Source organism: Manacus candei, unplaced genomic scaffold, assembly GCF_025592945.1.
Source record: "Manacus candei isolate 608988 ecotype Guabito, Panama unplaced genomic scaffold, ASM2559294v1 h1tg000071l, whole genome shotgun sequence".
In the NCBI taxonomy this organism is placed as follows: Eukaryota; Metazoa; Chordata; class Aves; order Passeriformes; family Pipridae; genus Manacus; species Manacus candei.
Genome location: NW_026138119.1, coordinates 4,294,422 through 4,315,633, shown reverse-complemented (window position 1 = coordinate 4,315,633; position 21,212 = coordinate 4,294,422). Strand labels below are relative to the sequence as shown.

Below are 21,212 nucleotides of genomic sequence, written 5' to 3'. Positions count from 1 at the left end.
GAAAATAAAACCTGCCCATGATGTGAGTGTCTGGACAGATCAAATAAACCAGTGCCACTGGAAGTGCAGGGAAGCCATCCCATGTGCTTTACTCACACAAGCAAGCTTTAATCCTGCTTGTATCCTGCTTTGGATGAACAGGACAATTAATTTGAGACCCTTACACATTTTTCCAAGGTAAAAGCCTACCCCAGAGGTTTGCTTCATCTGCTCCCCATCTAAATTTGTTACATCTGTTAAAAAAGCAGCACTATGGTCACTATGGAGAAATAGTGGGATAGGAGAACTTTCTCTACCTTGTGATTCCTTAAAATCCTGTTCCGATAGATCCTGAACCACTGGCAAAACGACTGTGGACAATTACAGTATTTGTAAGCTAAAAGAAGGGAAGCAAGGAAGAAAGTCTGGGTGCAACATTATTTAACCAGTTCAAGACATCAGGAAAACTCCCCCAAATGCCAACTCCACCAGGAAAACACACAGGTATTTCTGTCAGAAGAAGGAAACTTCCAGTGATAAAGATGGCAGGTTTTAGGTTTGAGAGGTTGGGATAAGTACTGAAAACTTCTGATTTCATTAGAAGAATATGATAATGAAAAAGGAATTGAGACACAGTAAGACCAGACTGAGATAGAAAAGTTCATTTCTAAAACAGTAAAAAAAAAGAAAAAAAAAAGAGATGGTGGAAAGAAAAAAAAAACCCACCAAAAAGCCTGGCTGTAACATCTCCTGCTTCCATTATACTTCAAAACAAAATGAAGGATTTTGTTTTAATAACAACTTTTTACTAACCTCCACACACCTTCTCTAGAACTCACCAAGTCCCCCTGCCCCCCTCCATAAAAGTTGAAAGATCAAATTTATTCTCTTTGTAGGCAGGTGAACATTCACACGCCCAGACATAGCCACATATATATTTTATATACCTAAATATAAAATATACATTTTACAGGCACTTCAGCTTGCTCCCTGGCTGCACACACAGAAGCCCAAAAAATACATGTTCCAATGTGGTACTTATAATGGACTTGAGTTGAGGCAATGAGAACTGAAGAGCATTATAATGAGGTTCCTGTGTGCACCTATAATATATACATGACTCAGTGCATGCAGAGCTGATCAGCAAAGCTCACACTCTCTCCAATGGCAACACCACAACTGGATCAGCCTCAGTTCCTTGTGACACCTCTCTGTCCCAAGCAATGTCCCGCTGCATTCCCAGCTTATTGCACTGTCTGTATGGCAAACTTACAGGATTTGATAGAGATTAACCCTCATCAAACCTTGGAAAATGCCCCTGCAGCCTTCTGAGGCAGCACTGCTGACCACTCACAGAGCCCTGATGGCAGTAAACCAGCTAACAAACAGAATGTATCTTGATTGTATTTAATACATTTTCCCAAGTAACTCCTGGTGGGGTCTATTTTATATTGACAGAACTGCTGCAATTTCATCCCCATTAAACACAACAGAATTTTTTCCATGAACTCCATTCCTCAGTCCCAATCCTTTCAGATTCTGAGTCACACAAAAATTGGTTATTCTGCGTTTGTAAGTTCCTGCAGCAGATTAAGACCCTCTAACAGCCACAGTGGATATGCCTGAGCTCCAGTGAAGCCAACAGCACAGTCCCACTGTCAGAGGGAAAAGAGGAATTTAATCCCACCTTTGACTGCAAGTGAAAGGAAGCAGCTCCTTCTGTGCCACCTCCGTGCAGCACCTGCCATGGCAGGGCCTGCCCAGCAGCACAGCTGAGCCAAACCAGGGCAACAGCTCCTTTCAAACAGGGTTGGGGTTTATAGTTGTTGAAGGAAAAGGGGAAAGCCAAAAGTAGAGTATTGAAAAAAAAAATAAATCTGTGCTTAAGTATGCAGAATGAAATACCAATTTGAGCAGTCTTGGGAGCAAGCAGGTTTTTTGTTAGGTTTTTACTGCTGTTCCAAAGGCATTTTCTCTTGCCACTTTTCAAGACTTAAATCATAATTTCCTGGAACAAAACATTTTTTTTTTTTGCCCACTTTCCATGAAAAGAACATTTGTCCTCAAGCCCAGAACAGATAACATTCTGCCCAACATCAGCAACAAATTTAAAGTGCAATTTCTGCATAAATATAATTGGTGAAAAACTCTCCAGAGGAAACCCAAAGTTACCCCCCTATAAGCACATTTGGGAGAAAAGTATTTACACACAGAAGAGCCATTTAAAATAATTTCTTGCATTAACAAAGCACAACTAAACTTTTAGATATTTGCTGAGTTAAGAGGTCATATCCTAAGCATGATCCAGACATTTAAAATATAGGCATTTACAGGCTGATTTCAGCCAAAAACTGTGCAGTGGTGGGAAAGAGCTTTAAATAGAGCTGCACAGAAAGCTCAGATCTGGCTTTCTGTGAGACACAGGGTGTGCAGGAACACTGAACATCTTTCAAAAGCATGTTTACCAAGAACACCACAGTCATCCCCGGGAAACAAGGCGGCTCATCCACGGTGTAACGGAGAGCACGAGCAGGGAAAACAGCATCAAGAGGAAAAAAAGAGCTGCTGCATCATGCCTGACACATTCTTGACTTCCATTCAAAATGAGGGTTCTTGGAGGATTTAATTTGCCAGGATGCAGCAACGCCCGGGACATCAATTGCAAATGACTGAATTCTGTGAATTAGCAGCTTGAAGGCAGACCCAGAGCTGGCCCAAGTCAATAAAAAAGGTGCCTGACAACCCAGGGAGCTTTGGTTTAGGCTCCAAGTAAATACAGATGATAAAAAACCCCCGTGTAACACATCACCAAATACATTTTCCTTATTTCTTCAGAGAAGTTTAGTGCCATTTGTCATCTCCAACTGTATTTTAGTGCAGAAAACCCAGGAAGAACAGAAACATTGAAGGGGGGGAAAAAAAACCCTAAGCTTTTGCAGCCAGAAGCCTTTATTGTTTTTTACAAAGATAATTGCTGAAGAGTTAGTAAGCAACTGCTTTTTGGGGACAAGAAAGTCTGGAAAATTGTGATATAAGGCAGTTCTGTAATTATTTGGACTGCCTGACATCATGGCTATACCAATCCTTGTGTTATAAAGAAGCTAAGGCAGGAATACTTGTGGTGTTTAACTGGTAGATGAAAACTGGAGCAGTTCCAAAATCAGCAGAGTAACTCACCTTCCTTCCTGGTCTGTGCAACTTGAAGCGATCATCTTTCATCAGGCTGGTTAACACCTTCTCCATCTTCATCTCTGAAACACTGAGGCAGCAAAGACAAAAATTACTATTTCTCCTACTTAGAAATACAGAGTGGAACAAGCCACAGACTGGAAACACTTGAGCAAAAAGATTGAGATTTACATGTTCAGCTTAAGGATTTATCTCTGAAATAAATGAGGTCTTAGCCCAGGCACTCCCTCAGCAACCCTCAAATTGTAACTTCTGTGAAATCTTGGCCCCAGTTAAACTCACTTTGTGTCACAGAGACACAGTTTCATCCACAATCCTGTCATGTGTTGTAAGTCACCAACACACACTCCAGTTCTAACAGAGCATCAGAATAACTGAGGGTGGACTTTCAGTTCACTGAAAGTCTCCTTGGCTCTCAACCAGAGGAACTGATTGAAGAAAAAATGTAGGTCTTTAATTACACTTCCATTATTTCCAGAATTTTTCTTTCCTTGCACTGAGAAGCATTAAGACAATTGGGAACCATCTGGTTACATTTTCCACTAAAAGAAACTCTAGACAGAGTTGAAGCAGCTCATAACATTAATGCTTCTTGTAGATTTGCTTTGTAACTCTAAAGAATAAGATCTGCAACCTCCACCTTGAACCAAGAGGTTGTCAAACATTTCACTGTACATTTGATGCCATGGGCAGGGAGCAGGAGGTGTTTGTATTTGGTTAGTTGTGCAACTGTGAGAAAGAGATTGACTGTGACACACACACATAGAGGCTGGAAACGTGCTCTACTTACTTTGCTACTTCTCATACATCTTGTCTCCCCCAGTTTAGCTTCTAGAACCTCTGGAATAAGAGACACTCAACCCTCACTCAAAGGATTGAAATGCTTTGCTGTTTACACGCATTTGTTTCCACCCCTGTTAGAGACCATGCTCCCAAAATTATGAGCTAAAGCTGTGTAAAGACATAGCTCCTTCCTCTCATAGTGACTCAGAGGATAACAACAAAATCCCAAGGATCTTCTCCTATCAAACCAATTCTCCCACACCTTCCTTCCTTCTGGTCACATCATCACTGTTTCCCACAAGACCTACATCATTCCAACTCCTGGTTACCTTGCCTGGGTCAAAGCTCAGAGACACTTCCCAGAGGACACACTCACCCTCCAACTCATTTATAGCCTCAAAATCCACTTCTGACACCAGCTACACAGCTTGATTTCCTTCCCTGTTCTGAGAACTCACCTTCCCTCTCATCTGAAGTGCAAAGCCCAAGTCCAGCCCATTAGGGACCCGACAGCATTTTTTTCAAATGCAGGAGCCTCAGTCAGCTGTCCTAGCCAGGCTTCACACTGGGCATTTATTTTCATTCTGTCGACTCACATTCCTCCTGTAGACTCAACCAGATGATTTATTCTCCAGTCCTGCTTGCAAGACGCTGCTGGGCACTGCTATGGCCCAGATATGGAAATGCTTACAAACTTGCTTCATTTCCAAGCAAACAGTCCTACTTAGAGGTGCATTTACAAGAGACTAGGAATTCTTTGTCCTCTTTAACACTGTCTTATGGGGCACACACACACACACCAGGTGACAACACAGGAACAGCTGTGCAGCTCCAGGCCATTAATATTACAGCTGCATCCAAACTGGGTCCTGTTTCCAAGGGAATTACTCAGATTACAGAAGCTGAAGTTTGTGGGCCTAAATTTTTAGTAATGGGCAAAGGTCATTTCTAGAAAAGAGATTTCTTTCCTTTCAATACCAGAATAAATCATAATGCACAGAAGCCAAGGAGTTCATTTGGGATTACATCAATCTTAAGGAAGAGAGAAATCTTTGGGGTCCAGCAGTTCTCAGATGGCCAGAAAGGTGCCTGTGGGTTCTGAAAGGAAACATTGCTGATATTCTTCAATTTGTAAAGTACAGAAAGAAATTATAAGAACAAGGGTATTGTTTTCACTCAAAGCTCTCTAAACACCTGGCTAGCAGGAATGGATGAATCTTTGCCATACTCTGTACAGTGATCCTCACCTGCTTCCCAGCCCTTACCAGCCGAAGCAAAAAATACATTTACTTTTGCAATCTTGCCTTTTCAACCCCACCACAGCACAAGGAGGGGGAAAGAGATGGCCCAGAGGAACAGGGACAGGCCATAAGATCCTCCTGTATGGGAGACCAGCCCCACTGCTGTGCAGCTGGGAGATTCCTTCGCAGAGGACAGGGAGAAAGGCGGGGGAGCGATGGGGGAGAAAGGGAAATGGAGCAGAAAACGACAACCGAGGGTTTCTCTGTTTGGTTTTGCCACGTAGAACAGTAAATTAAAACATAAATGGCAACCACTTAAGCAAGAGAAAAGCAGGCCTCCCCCTCCCCACCCCCGGCAAAGGTTGCTTTGACGCTGCTATGAATGAAAATGTCAAACCTTTGACATTGATTTGTCGGAGTTGTCACCCCCTCTCCGATCCTCCCCTCGCCTGGCGTGATGCCAGCGCAGCAGAACAGATCTGTGAGCCTGGTTCACAGCGGGGAGCAGCCAGGGGAGCAGGGGAGGGGGGTCTGCACAGCCCAGGAGAAGGGAGAGAAACGACTCGTGCCTTCACGGTGATGCCTTTTCCTTTATAAATTAGTTAGGCCGCCGTTAGGAGATAAAGAAATTATCTGATAGCTGTCGAGGCAGGCGCTGCGAGATTGCAGCTGAAGGGACTAAAAGAGACATAAAGGAAGGGGGAAAAAAAAGTGAACCTCACAGACTTTCTTCTGCTTCTTGCCTCCTCCCTTTGAAGGAAAATCTGTTAGTTGCGATCGGGGCTGAGATAGAACCTTAAAAAAAAAAAAAAAAGAGAGAGGAAGGAAAGAGGAAATGAGCAGAAAACATGAGTGTGCATGTTCTGCACGCAGGAATTTACAGCTGGGGAGAGGAGCCACAACTTCGAGCCACACAAAGCCCGAGCAGAAAGTTGCAGCTTCCCCGAGCCCCACCGGGAATTCCCGATCTCAGCAGAGCCAAAGTGAGATGGTTTTGGCAAAGGCTAACGCTGCTTTTCCACACTGGAAGCCAAGGAGAGGCTTCAGGTACCGGTGAAAATTAATTGCGAGCGATTTCCAATTTCAAAGGCAGTCATCTCTAATTCCGAAGTGGATTTTCATCCAGGAACAAAGCCATGTCTGCTCTCATTACTTCCGACTCTCAACATTCCTGGACTTACTCCCATGCATGCTGGGGTGGGTGGAGGGGTTTAGGAAAAAACTCTGGGTCGGATCCTCATCTGCTGTAAACCAGCACAGCACCACCGGTTTACACCAGCTGAAGGCTGCAGGGACCCATCTCATGCTTTGTCTTCTTCAAAATACATATTTTATGAAGTATTTACATTTCAATAAACCCAGCGGGAATTTCATTTAAAAAAAAAAAAAAAAAAAAGGAAAAAAAAAAAACAACCCAAAACGAATTAAAAAAAATTTTCACCAGACACACACATCCTCGACAAAAAAAACTCGAGAGATTTAAAAATTAAGCAAAGAATAAAAAAAAAATTAAAAAAAAGTAAACTCCAGTAACTCGTGCAGACCAAGTCAAAAGCTACAAAGACTTAGGGTAAAGAACAAAAATGAGCAGTGCTTAAGAGGCTCGGTGACAGTCCAACACATGCTGTCTTTTGCCCTTGCACTGAATTAAATTGTCAGGATTATCACCATAATGCTCTGTTTATGAAGGGTAACGGCAATTTGTGCTGATGGCACTTGCTGCCTTTAGCTCCAAGCTGCCTTCCTGCATCTTCTCTGCAATTCATCAGCTCCCTGCTCTGTCCTGGTGCCCCTTCCCACATCCATGTGGGAAGAGCGGAGGCCACACGGCTGCGAGCGGGCCGATGGCCCTCCCGTGCCAATTAGACACTTGCTTCCTTCCGTCTGAAGATGGGGGTCAAGGAAGGCAAATTACACTCCCTTTTTGGCCAGTTCCTTTATCTGCAGGGCAGCACGTTTTATGAAGAACATCAAACAAACAAACACGAAAAGACAATCCCCAGAGTTGATCGGCTGCAAAAAGTGAAGGAAAAATAAATTCACACAAACCTCCCCCTGCTCATTCAGAGTCTTCTACAGATTCCTGAAGACCATGGCCAGCTCAACAACAGGTCCCCTTAGCAGATGTAATTACCAGCCTGAGCAAACTTAAACTTGTTAAAAACCAACAAAATTGCATAAAAGCATGAACACTTAAAATAAAAAAGAGGGAAATTTCCCTCTCCTTCCCCTAACACGTCCAAAATGTTATAAAATAGAAAAATAGAACTTTCCACTTGGAGTTAAAAATTCACAATTATGTGGGACTTCACCTTTAAATGTCAGTGCTGTTTGTTACATGAAAAAAACCCCCTGTCAGCTTAGCCTTCCATGTCTTGCTGGTGTCTGCTTAATAGATAGTTACCTGGGATGATGGATGGCTCTTTGTTAGACCACTAAATGGCTCACAGCCTAGAATAAGCCTGTATTTACTGCCAACAATTGTTTGTTTCAAGGATGCAAAACCAAATTCAATTCCAAGCAGCTCCACCCGACAGAAACACGAGAAATAAAAGAGAACTAATTTGTGCTCGAGTTTACAGGGCTCCATCAACACTGGTACAACACTGAGGGGACTCTGCTGATGTTCTCAAACGCTGAGAGACAGCACTGCAGGGAGCAAGGGGAGTCACACACACCCAGCTGAGGAGGCTCCAGACCCACCAGCACTCCTGCCTAGCAATCTGAGCAGCCAGTTGTGGGTTTTCCCCACAAAAGGACCATTGTGCAAGCAGAGATGGACTAAAATCTCACCATGTGTTGGCCACCAGGTACCTGACTGCACACTGGACAGGCCCTTACTGAGCCTGGCTTGCTCTCCTTGCTGTCTACTCCCAAGTCAAAGCTAGAGCTGATGTGAGAGAAACCTTCCCAAGGCTTGGAAACACACTCCAATTTGGTTGCAGAGTCCACCCTCCCTTTTTGCCTTCCAGGACTGTCACAAGCCACTTAAACAACCCATCTTGGTCGACTACCTGCCAGGTATGACCCACATCTCCCCAGCAATTTCCCCACCAGATCTCTCCTGAAGAACAAGCCCAGTCTCTGATAATACCTCTGATAATATGGTGCCGTGCAGGCAGATGGCCAGGGAGCATCTGACAGGCTCGTTTGACTCGTGATCTCCACGTAGTCGCCATTTGAACCCAGGGCCAGAGAGAAAACAGTGAGGTGAAAAAGACCCCTGACTATGGTCTCCTCTCTGCCCCTCACCACACACACTCGCTCACGCACAATCTGTCAGGCTGATGATTTTCACGCACTTCCCTCTTCTCCTTTTGCTAGTCTGGGGCCAGTCCTGGATCGCGAGAATTAATAAATTCTTATTAAAACCTGCACGAGACACAGTCCCGCTGCAAGTGCCACGGAAGGTTAATTAGCAAGGATGAGCTGAAACTTTTGCTCGCGTTTCTGACTCACTTAATCTTGTGAGAAGCCAGCAAGCTGACATATCCTGCCTCCGAAGGCGCCAGGACAAGCAGGCTGTTCCCGTGGCAGCCAATGCGAGCCGTCCTCCCGATCCGGTGGATGTATTCCGCAGGTGAAGCCGGAGCGTTGCACTTCAGAACGGGGGACACGGGGAGGGAAAGGAGGAATTAACAGGACACGGCGTGTTAATTACGAACGAGATATAAATATAAACGCCCCGCTCATCTGCAAACAAAAGGGATCTCAGCAAACCCCACTGTGGGGCTGCAGCTCCCGTGGAATTGGGCTGTTCGTGAGGCGCCCGTGGGGCTCGTCCCTGGAACCGTCACTCAGCCCCCTCAGCTTTTTGACATGTCAACGTGACACGTTGGCCAACTCCCAGGTAACAGGACAGTTTCCCCATCTCGGTGTCTCTCTTCGCCTTTTACATTTTATTTCTACACAGGCATGTCAGAAACCTGTTGGCTTCCCCTGAAAAAAATTTATATAAAATCAAACCTCGCAGTGGCCTCAAATCAAACAACTCCCAGGACTGCCCACACGGAGCGGGGAGTCGCCTGCTCTGGATTTGGGAGAAAAGCCACAAAATAAAAGGCAACTGATTCAAATTTGGAGTTGGGCTAAATTGCCTTGTTTGGATTAAAGCAAATCATAGCTGGTTACTGGACAGAATAAATCTAAGAGAGAGGAGGGAGTGCTTTCAGCAGTGTATGACACAGGTGGCAACTGTCTTCCCATGTAAAACTACCAGGCACTACAAAAATGTTGCTTAAAGACCCCCCAAATATAGCAGTGCCTCTCATTTACTTCACTGGGAATCAAAACTGCCCAGCCATCTGCAAGATCTGATAAAGGGTGACATATTTCCCTCCCTTTAACCTCCCCCTATTCTTGCCCCCCTCCTCTCTTTCCTGGAAAAATGAACAAGCACAAGAGATACTGCTCAGAAATGAGCCCTCAGCAGTTTAACTGGAAAAAACCCAACAACCAAAGCCCACTCTAGTGTTTATACCTGTGCCCTCTGGCAAAGTTTCTACTGGCTAGAGGTGTGAGTAAGATGCTGTGAGCAATCTAATTGCTCCCTGCAGGTCCTTGCTCTTGGACACAGCTCTCAGGACAGCTGAGATTTCGCCTTCTGGACACACAGAAGTCTCCCAGGGCTTTAGGTAATTTGCACTGCGTTCTAACACTGGCAACTATATCTTTGGTTAAATTATATTAATATACAGATCTGGGAATTAAAGACTTCACTTCCTCAGCCTTTTCCAACTAGCTGGCTGATATAAAATCATTCTTTCTTTTTTTTTTTTTTTTAAAACACAAAAATCAAATCAAATTTGTTACCTGAAGGGATGAGGTAGAAATTAAAAAGCTTTGTTGAGGCTCTGTGCCTTGTTCCTTCTACCCAGGTGTCGCTTGATACACGAGAATCTCTGGATCAGTTTTTCCTCAATTCAACTAACCTTTTTTTAATTATAAATCTTTTATAGAAATGAAACCTGCCTCATGCTCTCAGCCTCCTCTTTGAAATGACAGGCTGCTATTTTTAAGGTTCAATCCATCTTCCTTAGTTTCTATTTTTTTTTCCCCAAAGACTATATTCCTGTCAACAGCAACACAGGAGTGTGGGGGTTTTGTTGGGGTTTTTTTTCAGGGAAAATCTGAACTATGCAGTTCTACTGGAAGCTGGATGCCTCAACCCAACAAAGCCTTACTCCAAACACTCAGGTCACTGCACAGACACTATTGGGCTACTTGATGTTTAACATTAGGATTGCATTTAAACTCCTCATGGAACTCCCTCCCTGGAAAGCTCAGGAAAACAGAAACACAGAACTGCAAGACATGGCTGGTACTTCATAAGATTTGGCCTCCTGTGGGGGGAAATGGAGGGTGTTTCATCCCAGCCAGTGGAATATTATTCCACAGCTGGTAACACTGTGGAAGAGAAAACCAGACTAAAGATGTGGAATCAATGTTGTCTCCTCATAAAACCCTTAGTCCTGCAGTCAGGAACACGTGGGTCTCCCACACTGGTAGGCATCAGCACCAAGACCAGAAAACTGCAGAAAGGTCCTGGACTGAAAAGGGATTTCATCTCTGAGCATTTAAAACACACAGACACTCACAGCAAACCCACCTGTACGATCCACGTAACTTGAGGCAGGTCTAGTCCCCGTGCTGCAACATCCTTTAAAATTAATAAGGAAATTACTTTAGTAAAGATGCTTTGGAGATACCAGGAGAGTGACAACTCTTCTGGGATGGCAATTATGTCAGAAGGCAACTGGCTGTGCAAGAAGGAATTGTATGTGCCTAGTCTGGGGAGAGATGGACTGAAGGTCAGAAATAACACTGAGGGTTTAAAATGCAAGGACTGTTATTAACAGACTAATACAATAACCAATGACCCACTACTATGGCCCAAAGCCTGGAGGATATAAACACACCTATTTCAGGAGGGTGGTGCTGAATTACAGCAGTTTGCTACAATCATTCTACATTTTATCTCAGAGAACCACTGCCTGAATGGCCTTTGGATCATCAGTTTGCTTCACTGATGAAAACAGACCTACTACCCAAACAATGAGAGGCAGAATTCAACCTCTGGAAGGCAACATCATCTCTGAGCACATCTTTTTCCACAGCAAGCCTAAGTACCAAAACCAGGCTGCTTATGATGAAAAGGGAAGGAAAAAAAAGGCAAATGGTCAAGGATCCCTGGCCTTGAGTGGAATGTCCAAAGATACACTGATTTCTACCTACAAATAATTAGTTGTTTCCTAGGTGATGGGCTGAATTTGAGGAGCAGATGACTTGCAGGTCACCTGGCCCTAAAAACAAATGTCAACAAACAATTCGGCAGAATCTGTGGGAAGCTGGAGCACAGCTCAAGGAGAGGGGACTTCAGCTCTCCCTTAGATATGCACCAGTCTGGCTTTCATTTGGAGAAGCAAAATTCAGCTATGAAGAAAAGAGTCTGAAGCTGCTGTCAGGGGTGTTATTTGATGTGCCAGCCGGTGAGAAAACCCATCAAATTGGAGAAGGACTTGAATGAGACCCTTTGGTTATCCACAGCCAGAACAGCTCAAAAAACACACCCTTTCAGAGAGAAAAGAGAGTTTAAATACTGCCCAAAACGGAGAGTGCAAACACATTTCAATCTCCCTTCTTGAATTTCTGTTCATTAGTAATGTCCTCACATCCTCCTTGGATTTTACATTCACCAGGCGCAATAGCAGAGCAGGTGTGCAGATTTAACTCTGTTAGGAAATGTTTTGGAACACATGTATCTCTTAGCTAGTTGCAAAATAGAATATATTAAGGACGTAAGCAGGAGCTTAATGTACTAAAAATGTGTCAGCCACCCACTGAAGTGTTTTCATGCAACTCCCACACACGTTAAAAGACTGGGAAGCTGATGTTTTGGCAGCAAAGGCCTTCCCACAAGCACTAGCCAGGCTGCTTTGTGGTTCCAACTGCAGTAAAAGAGGAGACACTTTCCACAGCGCCCACTCCGAAATAACACACACTTGTGCTCCAACACGCTCATTAAGAAGCAACTTGTTCCCAGAGTCAGAACGAACAGATGTACAAAAAGCCATTTAAAGGAGGTTGGAGCAAATAAATCAAGAGAAGTCGGGGAGTGTGTACGGCAGTTACCGGGATAACAAGACTATAAACTCTACAGCACGATCAGACGGGAGCGCTGACGCCTGACTCCGAGCTGCCGGCTCTGTTCTTCCACGCTGACAAGCCTTTGGTCTTTTCCTTTGCTGTGCTCTTCCTCACGCCCAGGAGGTGAGGAAAGGCTGTCTGATGAGAGGGCTCTGACCCTGCGACAGGGTCAGTTCCCCCAAACCAAACCAACAGCCCTGTGGTCAAGAGAAGGCAGCTCCAACACAGGAAGGAGCAGACAGCAGGGGCAGGAGCCACCCCTCTAATCTATCCAGACTTTCTCCCTCCTTCCAAGATACATTTTCTCAACACCTCAGGTTGGAAAATCACTGCCACAAACAGCATTGTTCTCATGTGCATTTGCCAGAGTTGAAAAGAGTAACCAAAAGCCTTACAAATAGCCAGGGACAACACTTAGGAGAAGGCTCTCTCCCATCATCAGCCTTGTATTCCAACACTGTTGCTTTCACAACGCCACCAAATCCCCTCCGTCCTTACTGACACACATCAGCAGCTATTCTCCTGGGGTTTCACTTGGCTTTCTTTCACAAGTCTCTTGGGATTTACTGGTAATTGGAGTGTTTTGCAAACTCTCAAAGATTCCTCAGTATCAGTCCACCTGTGTCTCCTGTAGCTCCTTTTCCTCAAAGGCCCCAGCAGACAGCAGGAAGGTAGAACTAGGGTAAAAAGTTGGAGTTGATTTGCTTTCCTCTGCTGGCAGAGCCTGCGAGCTTCCACTTCTCAGAATTTTAAAAAATTACTTATGGGTCAGCTTAGCAGGAGAGAGAATACAGCTCAAGCAACAATTACCCAGTTTCACTAGCACACATTTATTCCACACACAGAAGCACTACCCTGCTGCCAGTACTCTTTCAAGAAGCCCAATAGATTTCCAGTGTTCCTCTCTTCCACCCATCAGACATTCCCCTTTCCGTGCATGACCTTACACCACCATTCCTTAATTACAGGGAAATCAAGGATATGACACCTTGGCAGGTCACTGCTGACTCCTTTCAGTGGGCAGTGGAAGGCAGAATTCAGTGACCACCTCACGGGAGCAAGGACAAATAACCTACACCAGTGCAATTTTAAAGAAAGCCCAGAGCCAAGCAAACACTATAATCTAAAGCCCTGACCACGTTCCTGCCCTGATCCCAACTGCAAAGCACAGAAGGGCACAGGATTGAGGAACAATCCACCTGGGGAACTCCAGAAAGGCTGAAATTTCTGCTTCTAATAACTGATGTTACCAGCCTGTGCTTGTGGTGGTGGGGTACAGGGGGTGGGTGCAAGGGAATGGGGGTACAGGGGGCAGGTGCAAGGGAACAGAGAACTAAAAGGCCACCCCAAAAGCAAGGCCTATCACTGCAGAAGATCAGAACCAACATGGCCACAAAAGTTTTGCGAGGGCCTTGGTTTTGCTCAGTCCCTCTCACACAATCTAATTAGGGCAAAGGAAATTGCTAAAGTTGCTTTTGAAAGACACTCAATGGTGAGGTCTTGAAGGCCCTGAGCTTGACAATTGGCTGCCTACATGAGGCCTAGAAGTACAGATGGAAGGCAGCTTGCTCAGGTGCCAGGCTGTCAGTTGGATTAAAATGACTCATTTATTTACCAAAGAAGCTCACAAAGTGCTTTAGCTAACAGGCAGAGAGGGCCTAACGGCTCTCCAAGCTGGGGAAGAAGCTCTCGCGCCTTCCCGGCCTGCCAAAAGTCATTACTGCCGAGTGTGGAAAGCCATCAGCAGGGTAGAGACCCCCGTCGGCAGGGTGACAGATTGGGCTGCGTAATCAGAGGAGGAAGGGGAGAGCACAGAAGCTGTCAGAGGCGAAAGCTCTTGGCTGGGGCCGCCAGAAAACTGGCAAGATGAGTTAGCGTGACTGAGTAAACAGCAAACAATCTCCAAATGATCTTTCCTCCCTCCCTGGAAGAGATGAACTTGTTTAAAAGGCACGTCCCAAAGGAAGCCGCAAAGAACTTCGGTGAAGGAGAGAGAAATAAATCTGGATGAGACCCTCTGAGATGCGCGGCCCTTCTTTATTTTCTTGTCTGCCAGCTTATATTGTCTGGCAAAAATATTTTATGGAATATATTAATATACACATGACATAGAGCAAATTAATAAAAGGAACAGCAGGTCCCATTGCTTACTAGAGCGGAAAGATGGGTGGAGAACATGGCATAAGGGACAAGGGAAGGACGGCAACATTATTTGTGTTGCTCTTTTGTGAGCCAGGTTTCAGAATTTTGTGGGCACAAAACGTGATTCCGCGGTGAGAAGAACAGAACCATCTTTTTGCAGAGGGTTTTTTTGCTGATATGAAGGAAGGTGTCAGAAAAAGCAATGCCCTCGGAGGCAGGAGGTGGTCACAGTGCCTGGCTGCCCTTTGGACATCTGCGTTGGGGAGGCACCTGTAATGTGGGACTGGTGCAAAGTGTATCTCTATATTAAGGTGTCCATATGGTCCCCATTACTGTGGTAACAGGCCACCTCCTGGTTTCAATGCATTTGTCCTCCCAACATCTCTGTAAGATAGAACTGTGCTACTTTCCCCATTTTGCAGATGGGGAGTTGAAGCGCTGAGAGATTTTGGACTCAGACACACAACTTACTGTGCTTAACGTGCTGACCGTGTGCCAGCTGAGCCATGGTCACCATAACCCTCAGGATCTGCATCCCTGCCTTGCAGGAAATGCAAAGTGGCTTAGATTGAAATGGAGGAGGGCTATGATCAATGTGTTACCTTACACCACCCTCTTCCTGGCAATCCAGGTTAACTCACGTTACCTCCCATTTGTGACAGGTCTGGGGCAAACTCAACTATCACTGTTCAGCTGACATGTGGCTACTTGCCTTGTCATCCCAATTCCATATCCACCTGCACAGAGTCTGTGGCATGGCAGGAAATCAAACTACATCTCCAGTGTCTCAAGAGGGGAATCCCATCCACTGGGATTTCTTTATCCAACTTCTTCCTACCTTGTGTCAACAGTTGTATGCTTCCTGACAGATTTTTCCTGTCACAGGCTGCATTTCCCCTTCAAATGGTCTCACCCAGGAACTGATAGCCCAGAGACTGCAATGATTCTGCCTTCTCTTTGTCTGAAATTGAGCATTCACTGTCTTTCCAAACTCATTAAATTGGAATTTCAATAACAAGATATGCACCTGAAATTTCTCAGATATAGGCAGCATGTGCATGAAGCATAACAAAGTTTAGTTATTTATTTTTTGGAATTTACCAAATACTTTTTATCCTCAAATCACTTTACCTACACCACTGAATGATCTAAGCTTTGCCATTCTTCTCAATTGAGACACTAAAGTATTACCTCTGCATACAAGGAAACCAAGTAATAGTTACAATTATGCATAGCAAGGATGCATTTTGACCTTGATCAAACCACTGAAAGGTCCTGCACACAAGCAGGAGCAGGACTAGCATGTAACAAGTACCATTTTAGAGGTGATATAATATAATATATAATTTGGCAATGCTAAATCAAACACTCCCATACACATGGCAGTCCTGGGTTGAACTGCAGGCATAAAAACAAGAGAAAATCCAGCCCCTACTCTCTGAACAAAATTGCAACTGGTTTCCTTTAAGAACACTGTGCTGCAAGAAGAGGAGTCATTTCAGAGCTGGAGAGGGTTTCTCAGCTCTAATTACTCCCGATCGCTGTAATTTACAGGTTTGCGGTGGGTAGAAATCGCCAAGATTCACACGTTTGCAGATCAACAGCTGCCACTATTAGAGAGCAAATCGTGCAGCCTTCTGCACCACTGCAGCAGGCTGTGGCACCCACAGGTCAGCAACGAGAGGGGAAGGTGCCACCACAACACAAGGGTGCCAGCAAACTTCAGCAGAGGACAAGAATTTCTCCCTCAGCGCCCCTGGAAGAAGTTTGAAGGGCACAGGGCGTGGAGAGCAGCAGAGTATGTGCATCTGCATTGACCCCCTTCTCTGGTAGGGCTCCCCTTCCACCTCTGCAGGTGTTTGGTTTTAACCCTTGGGTAGTTATTAAGATGGGAAATATCACATTACATCCAATTTTTCTGGCAGTTACGGGGTATGCTACAAATCAGGATTGCATTCTACTGGCTGCATGCAGAGGGCAAGGCTCCAGCTTCAAATGAACGGATTTTTCCAGACATAAGGCCATGCAAAATACTTAGTGGCCTCTGTATAAAACATCTGTGCATGGTACCTTGCAGCAAAAGATCATATAACAGTTTGCAAAGAGGGCCCCAGTCCTTACTTAACATATGAGATGCAGAAAAAGGAGATGACTTTCCTCAAGGTCAGACAGAGCTGGAATCAGAGCTCAGTGCCAAATCCTCTGGTCTACCATTAGAGATCAGACAGGCCCATTAGTGTAGAGCTGCAAAGGGACTCCAAGTTACTTACAGTGCAAAGCAAAACTCCGGTCTTGGATTTTAGGAACTCCTGGAAGACCTCTGTTCTTTCCTAGAAGATTGAAAAATAAAAATTAAAAGACTGCTTATGCAGATTGCAATCAAAGACAAAGCAAATTAGCTAAGGTAACAATTTAACAACTGTGTGTTGTTCACTAGATCATGTACGGCTTCAAAAGCAAAGGAATTGGCCTCATGAGTTCCAGTAAGACTTCCTGCAAATGGAAAAAAAAAAAAAATCTGTGGCACACAGGTGTGATCCCAGGCAGGAAGGAACAGTGTCTGGGGAAGGCTGGATGCATTTGGTCAAAACAAAGCAGCCAACACCTCCATGGTTTGCACAGAAGCACAGCCTGTGTATGCCAAAAAGCAGGAACAGTTTTACATGGAGAGGGGATCCACAAAGGATTAGGCAGCACCAGCAGAAGCACTGGCACACTTTGTGGGCAACACAGGCTTTTGTGAGTGCAAGGAAAAGCTGGACATGTTCACTGCTGTCTGTCCAGTCACACGATGGGCAGGATAAGCCCATTTTGTTGACACAGTGATATAATCACATCACAAGAGATCAGGCTCATCATGTGCCCAATGGGCCGTGCAGACAGCCCTGCACTGACTCGGGGGTTATTAAGTATCAGTGACGCTCAGCTGCTCATGTGAACTGCTGTGGGACAGGACTTAGAGTAATAGGGCTGAAGAGATGAGAGCTTGGCCAGAACCCCCTGTCCAAGGGGGTAAGGATGCAGGACTCCTGGGCTCTCCAGGCAGCTCCCAGGGCACCCTCCCTGAGCCCTTCCCTCACACTGGCAAAAGCCACCAACAGGCTGCAGACACTGGGACAGAGGCTGTTCCTTCCCACGGGTTTCAGGGGCAGGTGCTCCCCAGCCTTGTCCCCATCACGGGTCTGCACCAGCAGAACTCCTGCAGCCCCCACTTCCAGTATGGGCTCAGGCCCCCAGGCAGGGCCAGCCACAGCCCCCAGATCCCAAATTATCCCACCAGCAGTCTTTGAGCCACTGAGCCCCAGAACTGCAGGAACCCAGTACAGCTCCTCAGTTACCTTCAGAAGCCTCCTGCTTTGCCAGTCCCCAAACCATCCCAAGCACACTCTTGTCAGCTTAGCTGACAACTTTGGGGGCTGTTTTTAACTGGATAAAAGCCACAAAAACTGACTCCCCAACTCACATTACATCCCAATGATATCTGCTGTCTGACAAGACAGTCTCAGCACTAATAACCAAAGGTCTCAGCAGCACTTTGTCTTTGCTCACCAGTACCACCTCTGCACCTACACTCCCCCTCTGCAGTTGTGGGAAACAACTGCACACACACAATCCCTTGATCTGGTTCCATTTGCTCTTCTGCTTTTCAGAGCTTAGGTCTTCTCTGGCCTCAGAAACACCAAACCCCTTTCCTTTCTGCGCCCTCCTTCCAAAACATCCTTGTTCCATGTTTCAAACCTTCCTTCCCAGAGTTCTGGCTGGGAGGTAAGTGAATGGCCTGTTATGTTGATGATACAGAAGAAACCTCACACACTTCACTCCCAGCTAGAGGTACAAAGAAGGGAAACTTGGGCCCTTGCTTACACACTGAACCCTCTGCTGACAAAAATTAAAGAAGAGAGCACGCTGTATCTTGTTGACAATGACAGCAGCCGTGCTCAGCAGTACCATATGGGATCCACAATTTAGCTCCATTAATGCTCTTAATTTGAAGACATCAAGCACTAATTACACACTGGGTACTAAAAAGGCAAAACCCTTCCCCTGGTGCCAGCTACTTAGTGGTGTTCTGTTGGCTTAACAGCTGGTCAGGGTAGAGTTGGGCCAGACCAGGCCTGCTCACTTGCTCAGGCAGGCAGGTTGAGGAAAGGCCAGACTGCAGGGACAGCAAAGCACATGTTTCTGGTCTCCACAGGATGGGAATGAGTGAGAAAAACAATGGCTCTTCACCTCTTGCTTCATCAGAAGAGCTCTATTCATTTACCATCTCTGCTGTGCAGCTCAGAGTAGAGTGGCAACTCTCTCCATCACAGACCAAGGGCAGGATCGGGGCTGAACTTCCAAGGGAGGTCTCTCAGCTACTCAGGGGAACTCTATAGTGACAGCTCATTTGACACTCTTCTCCTGGCCTCTCAGCCCTCTGAGAGGGCTCCAACCTCTTCACTCAGGCCTATCTGACTAGAACCCAAACCTATTTTGAGGTAATCATTGTTGTATTGCTATTATTCCATCCAGGGAAAGGAGCAATCTGTCAAGACAGTGTTCTTCAAAACCAAAGCCAAACTGCTCCATCCTCATCTAATGGGGGCAACCTATTAGGTGGTAATGTTTCAGGGCTTGGGTAAGGTTTTCCTTTGGCATTAAAAGTCTGTCTGGACTGCATGAGAGAGAACCACAGGTCATAATGGACATTGTGACCACAGGATATAAATGGTTTAAGTGCACCCACTGGGAATAGAGAAAGGCTGCCTCAGCCTGCTGAAATAACACCTCTTGCCTCTTCAGCTGTGCTTTTCAGATACAGCTACCAAGGTACTTCCCAGAAATGGGACAATATCCTTAGTCTCATTAGCAGATGGAAGAGTGAGGCCCCTAGAGGTGAAATGACTCTCTGTCCTCTCTTCTGCCCTCTTCCCCAAAATAGCCACATAATAAATCATAGGGAATAAGGAATAAAACTGCGTATCCTGACGTTTTGGGAATGCTTACTTCCTGTTCCATGTCGCCGTGCAGACGGAGAAACCGTAAGGACACGGAGGAGGGAGATGAATGTCCAGGTTGTTCCAACTCTGGCCCTCCTGCAAGGACCTTTACAAGGAGATCATAGTAGAATTCCACTTGTTCACAGCTGGAGAAAAAGATGATCATCTTGTGGTGTTTTTCAAACTGCACGAAAAACAAGAGAATTGCACATGACCACTTCCACAGGACTCCCCCAATTCCCTGATCACTAAAAGATCCCAGTGGTTTACACTTCTGGGGATATAATTACATGGAAAAAGGATTACAGAGTTTGACACCAAATAGTGAGCTCACAAAGGAAGTGTGAGTGCACATCTCACTGCCAGCACAAAAGACACAACAGCACCTCAGCTCTCTTGTGGTTCAAGATGCACTTCAAAGCCCTGGATCTAATCCATGCTGTCCTAAACAGAGGAACAGATAAAGGAGCTGGAAGGGGGAAAGGGCTACTTAGTAATAAAAATGCAAACAGAATCTCACCTTGCATTTCCCAAGGATAAAAGCTGCTAATGTGACAAGCCTCAGTTTGCTGGGGACCATCACGAAATACTGCTTGAGTTTCTCTGGAACAGCAAAGTTTTCCTGCTCCGTGCAGTTCGATGAACTGCTGGCTTCTCTATCCTTTTGTGATGCTGGTTTGAGCACCTTCTGGATTTCATCTGCTATGGAAATGCTGACGGGATCATTCAAACTGATATCGGCCAGTCGAGTTACTCCTGAACCACAGAAAGGGAGAAACACATGAGGCCCAGCCTGCTCCAGTCTGGGGTGTGAGGATGTGTTCACAGACACCAAACAATTCACACAATTCCAGTGAAAAGGAGTGAAGGGCAAGGACCCAGTGAGCCATGCCTATGCCACTGACAGAACATCTCCACAAGCCTCAGACTTAGCAGGGCTTACCAGGCTTAGCTGCTGTTGACTCCACCAAAACCTTCACAAGACACTACTTCAGCCAACTGTGCTATTTCACAGCACATAAATGTCTTTACAGACAGACAGCATTTGGCAGTCCTGGTTTTAAATGTGTGTGTGGGAAAAAAACCCAACAAATCTTCACTCTCTCAAGAGTGCAGGAGTCATGAGGTCTGGCTCAACTCCTGCCTAAGGAACTGAGTGCTTGGATGATACAGAGCAAATCACACAACAGCTCCCTTGTCATCAGCTTTCTGCCTTAATTCTGCATTTGCAGAGCAAAGAATCCAATCAGTGCTTTCCAGGTGGCTTTGCTCTCAAATTTGGGAGACATGTAAGGACCATGTAAATATATACACTGATAGCAATTCCAGTACTGAAGGACAAGGGTCATAAGCCAAAGAAATGAACAGGCATTATTCCACTTCTGCAAAAAGCTGCAAACTGGGCTGTAACAGTCAGACTCAACCAAGTATTTTGCAGTTGCCTGTGCATTATTCAGCTAAAAGAGTGTGTCTAACCCACCTTCTGTGAGGGTGGCTGACAGCAGGACATTCTGACGTGTCTCCCTGTGGGCATTTAAAGTGTTGAGTATCACGGCCACATCCTTCTCAAAGCCCAGGTCCAGGATCCTACAAAAACAGCAGAGGGGATAAAAAGTGCTGTAGGAAGGAATGAGGAGAAAGTCTTAATACTACATGACATCTTTGCAATGAATAATTGTACAACAATCTGTCCAAAGCGGGTATTTCTTCCTAATCCCAGACATCTGGTGCTTGGCTGAGGCCACTGAGC

The 21,212-nt window shown here is 45.4% G+C and overlaps 1 protein-coding gene across 4 annotated transcripts in view; it reads right to left on the bottom strand.

Moving 5' to 3' along the window:
* Window positions 1-21,212, bottom strand: part of DDX31 (DEAD-box helicase 31) — a 47,011-nt gene that overhangs the window by 17,414 nt on the left and 8,385 nt on the right. For 2 of the 4 annotated variants that reach the window (XM_051808195.1, XM_051808194.1), the window contains exons 11-15: window positions 20,943-21,049; window positions 19,983-20,218; window positions 19,470-19,646; window positions 16,751-16,810; window positions 3,157-3,238 (exon numbers count right to left, since the gene is read on the bottom strand). In XM_051808195.1, the coding sequence (XP_051664155.1) occupies window positions 3,188-3,238; window positions 16,751-16,810; window positions 19,470-19,646; window positions 19,983-20,218; window positions 20,943-21,049 (631 nt within the window). In that variant the 3' untranslated portion in view covers window positions 3,157-3,187. Of the gene's footprint in view, window positions 1-3,156; window positions 3,239-8,651; window positions 8,792-10,800; window positions 10,852-16,750; window positions 16,811-19,469; window positions 19,647-19,982; window positions 20,219-20,942; window positions 21,050-21,212 lie in introns of all 4 variants that reach the window. The other 2 variants (XR_007907802.1, XM_051808196.1) reach the window with 2 other exon arrangements.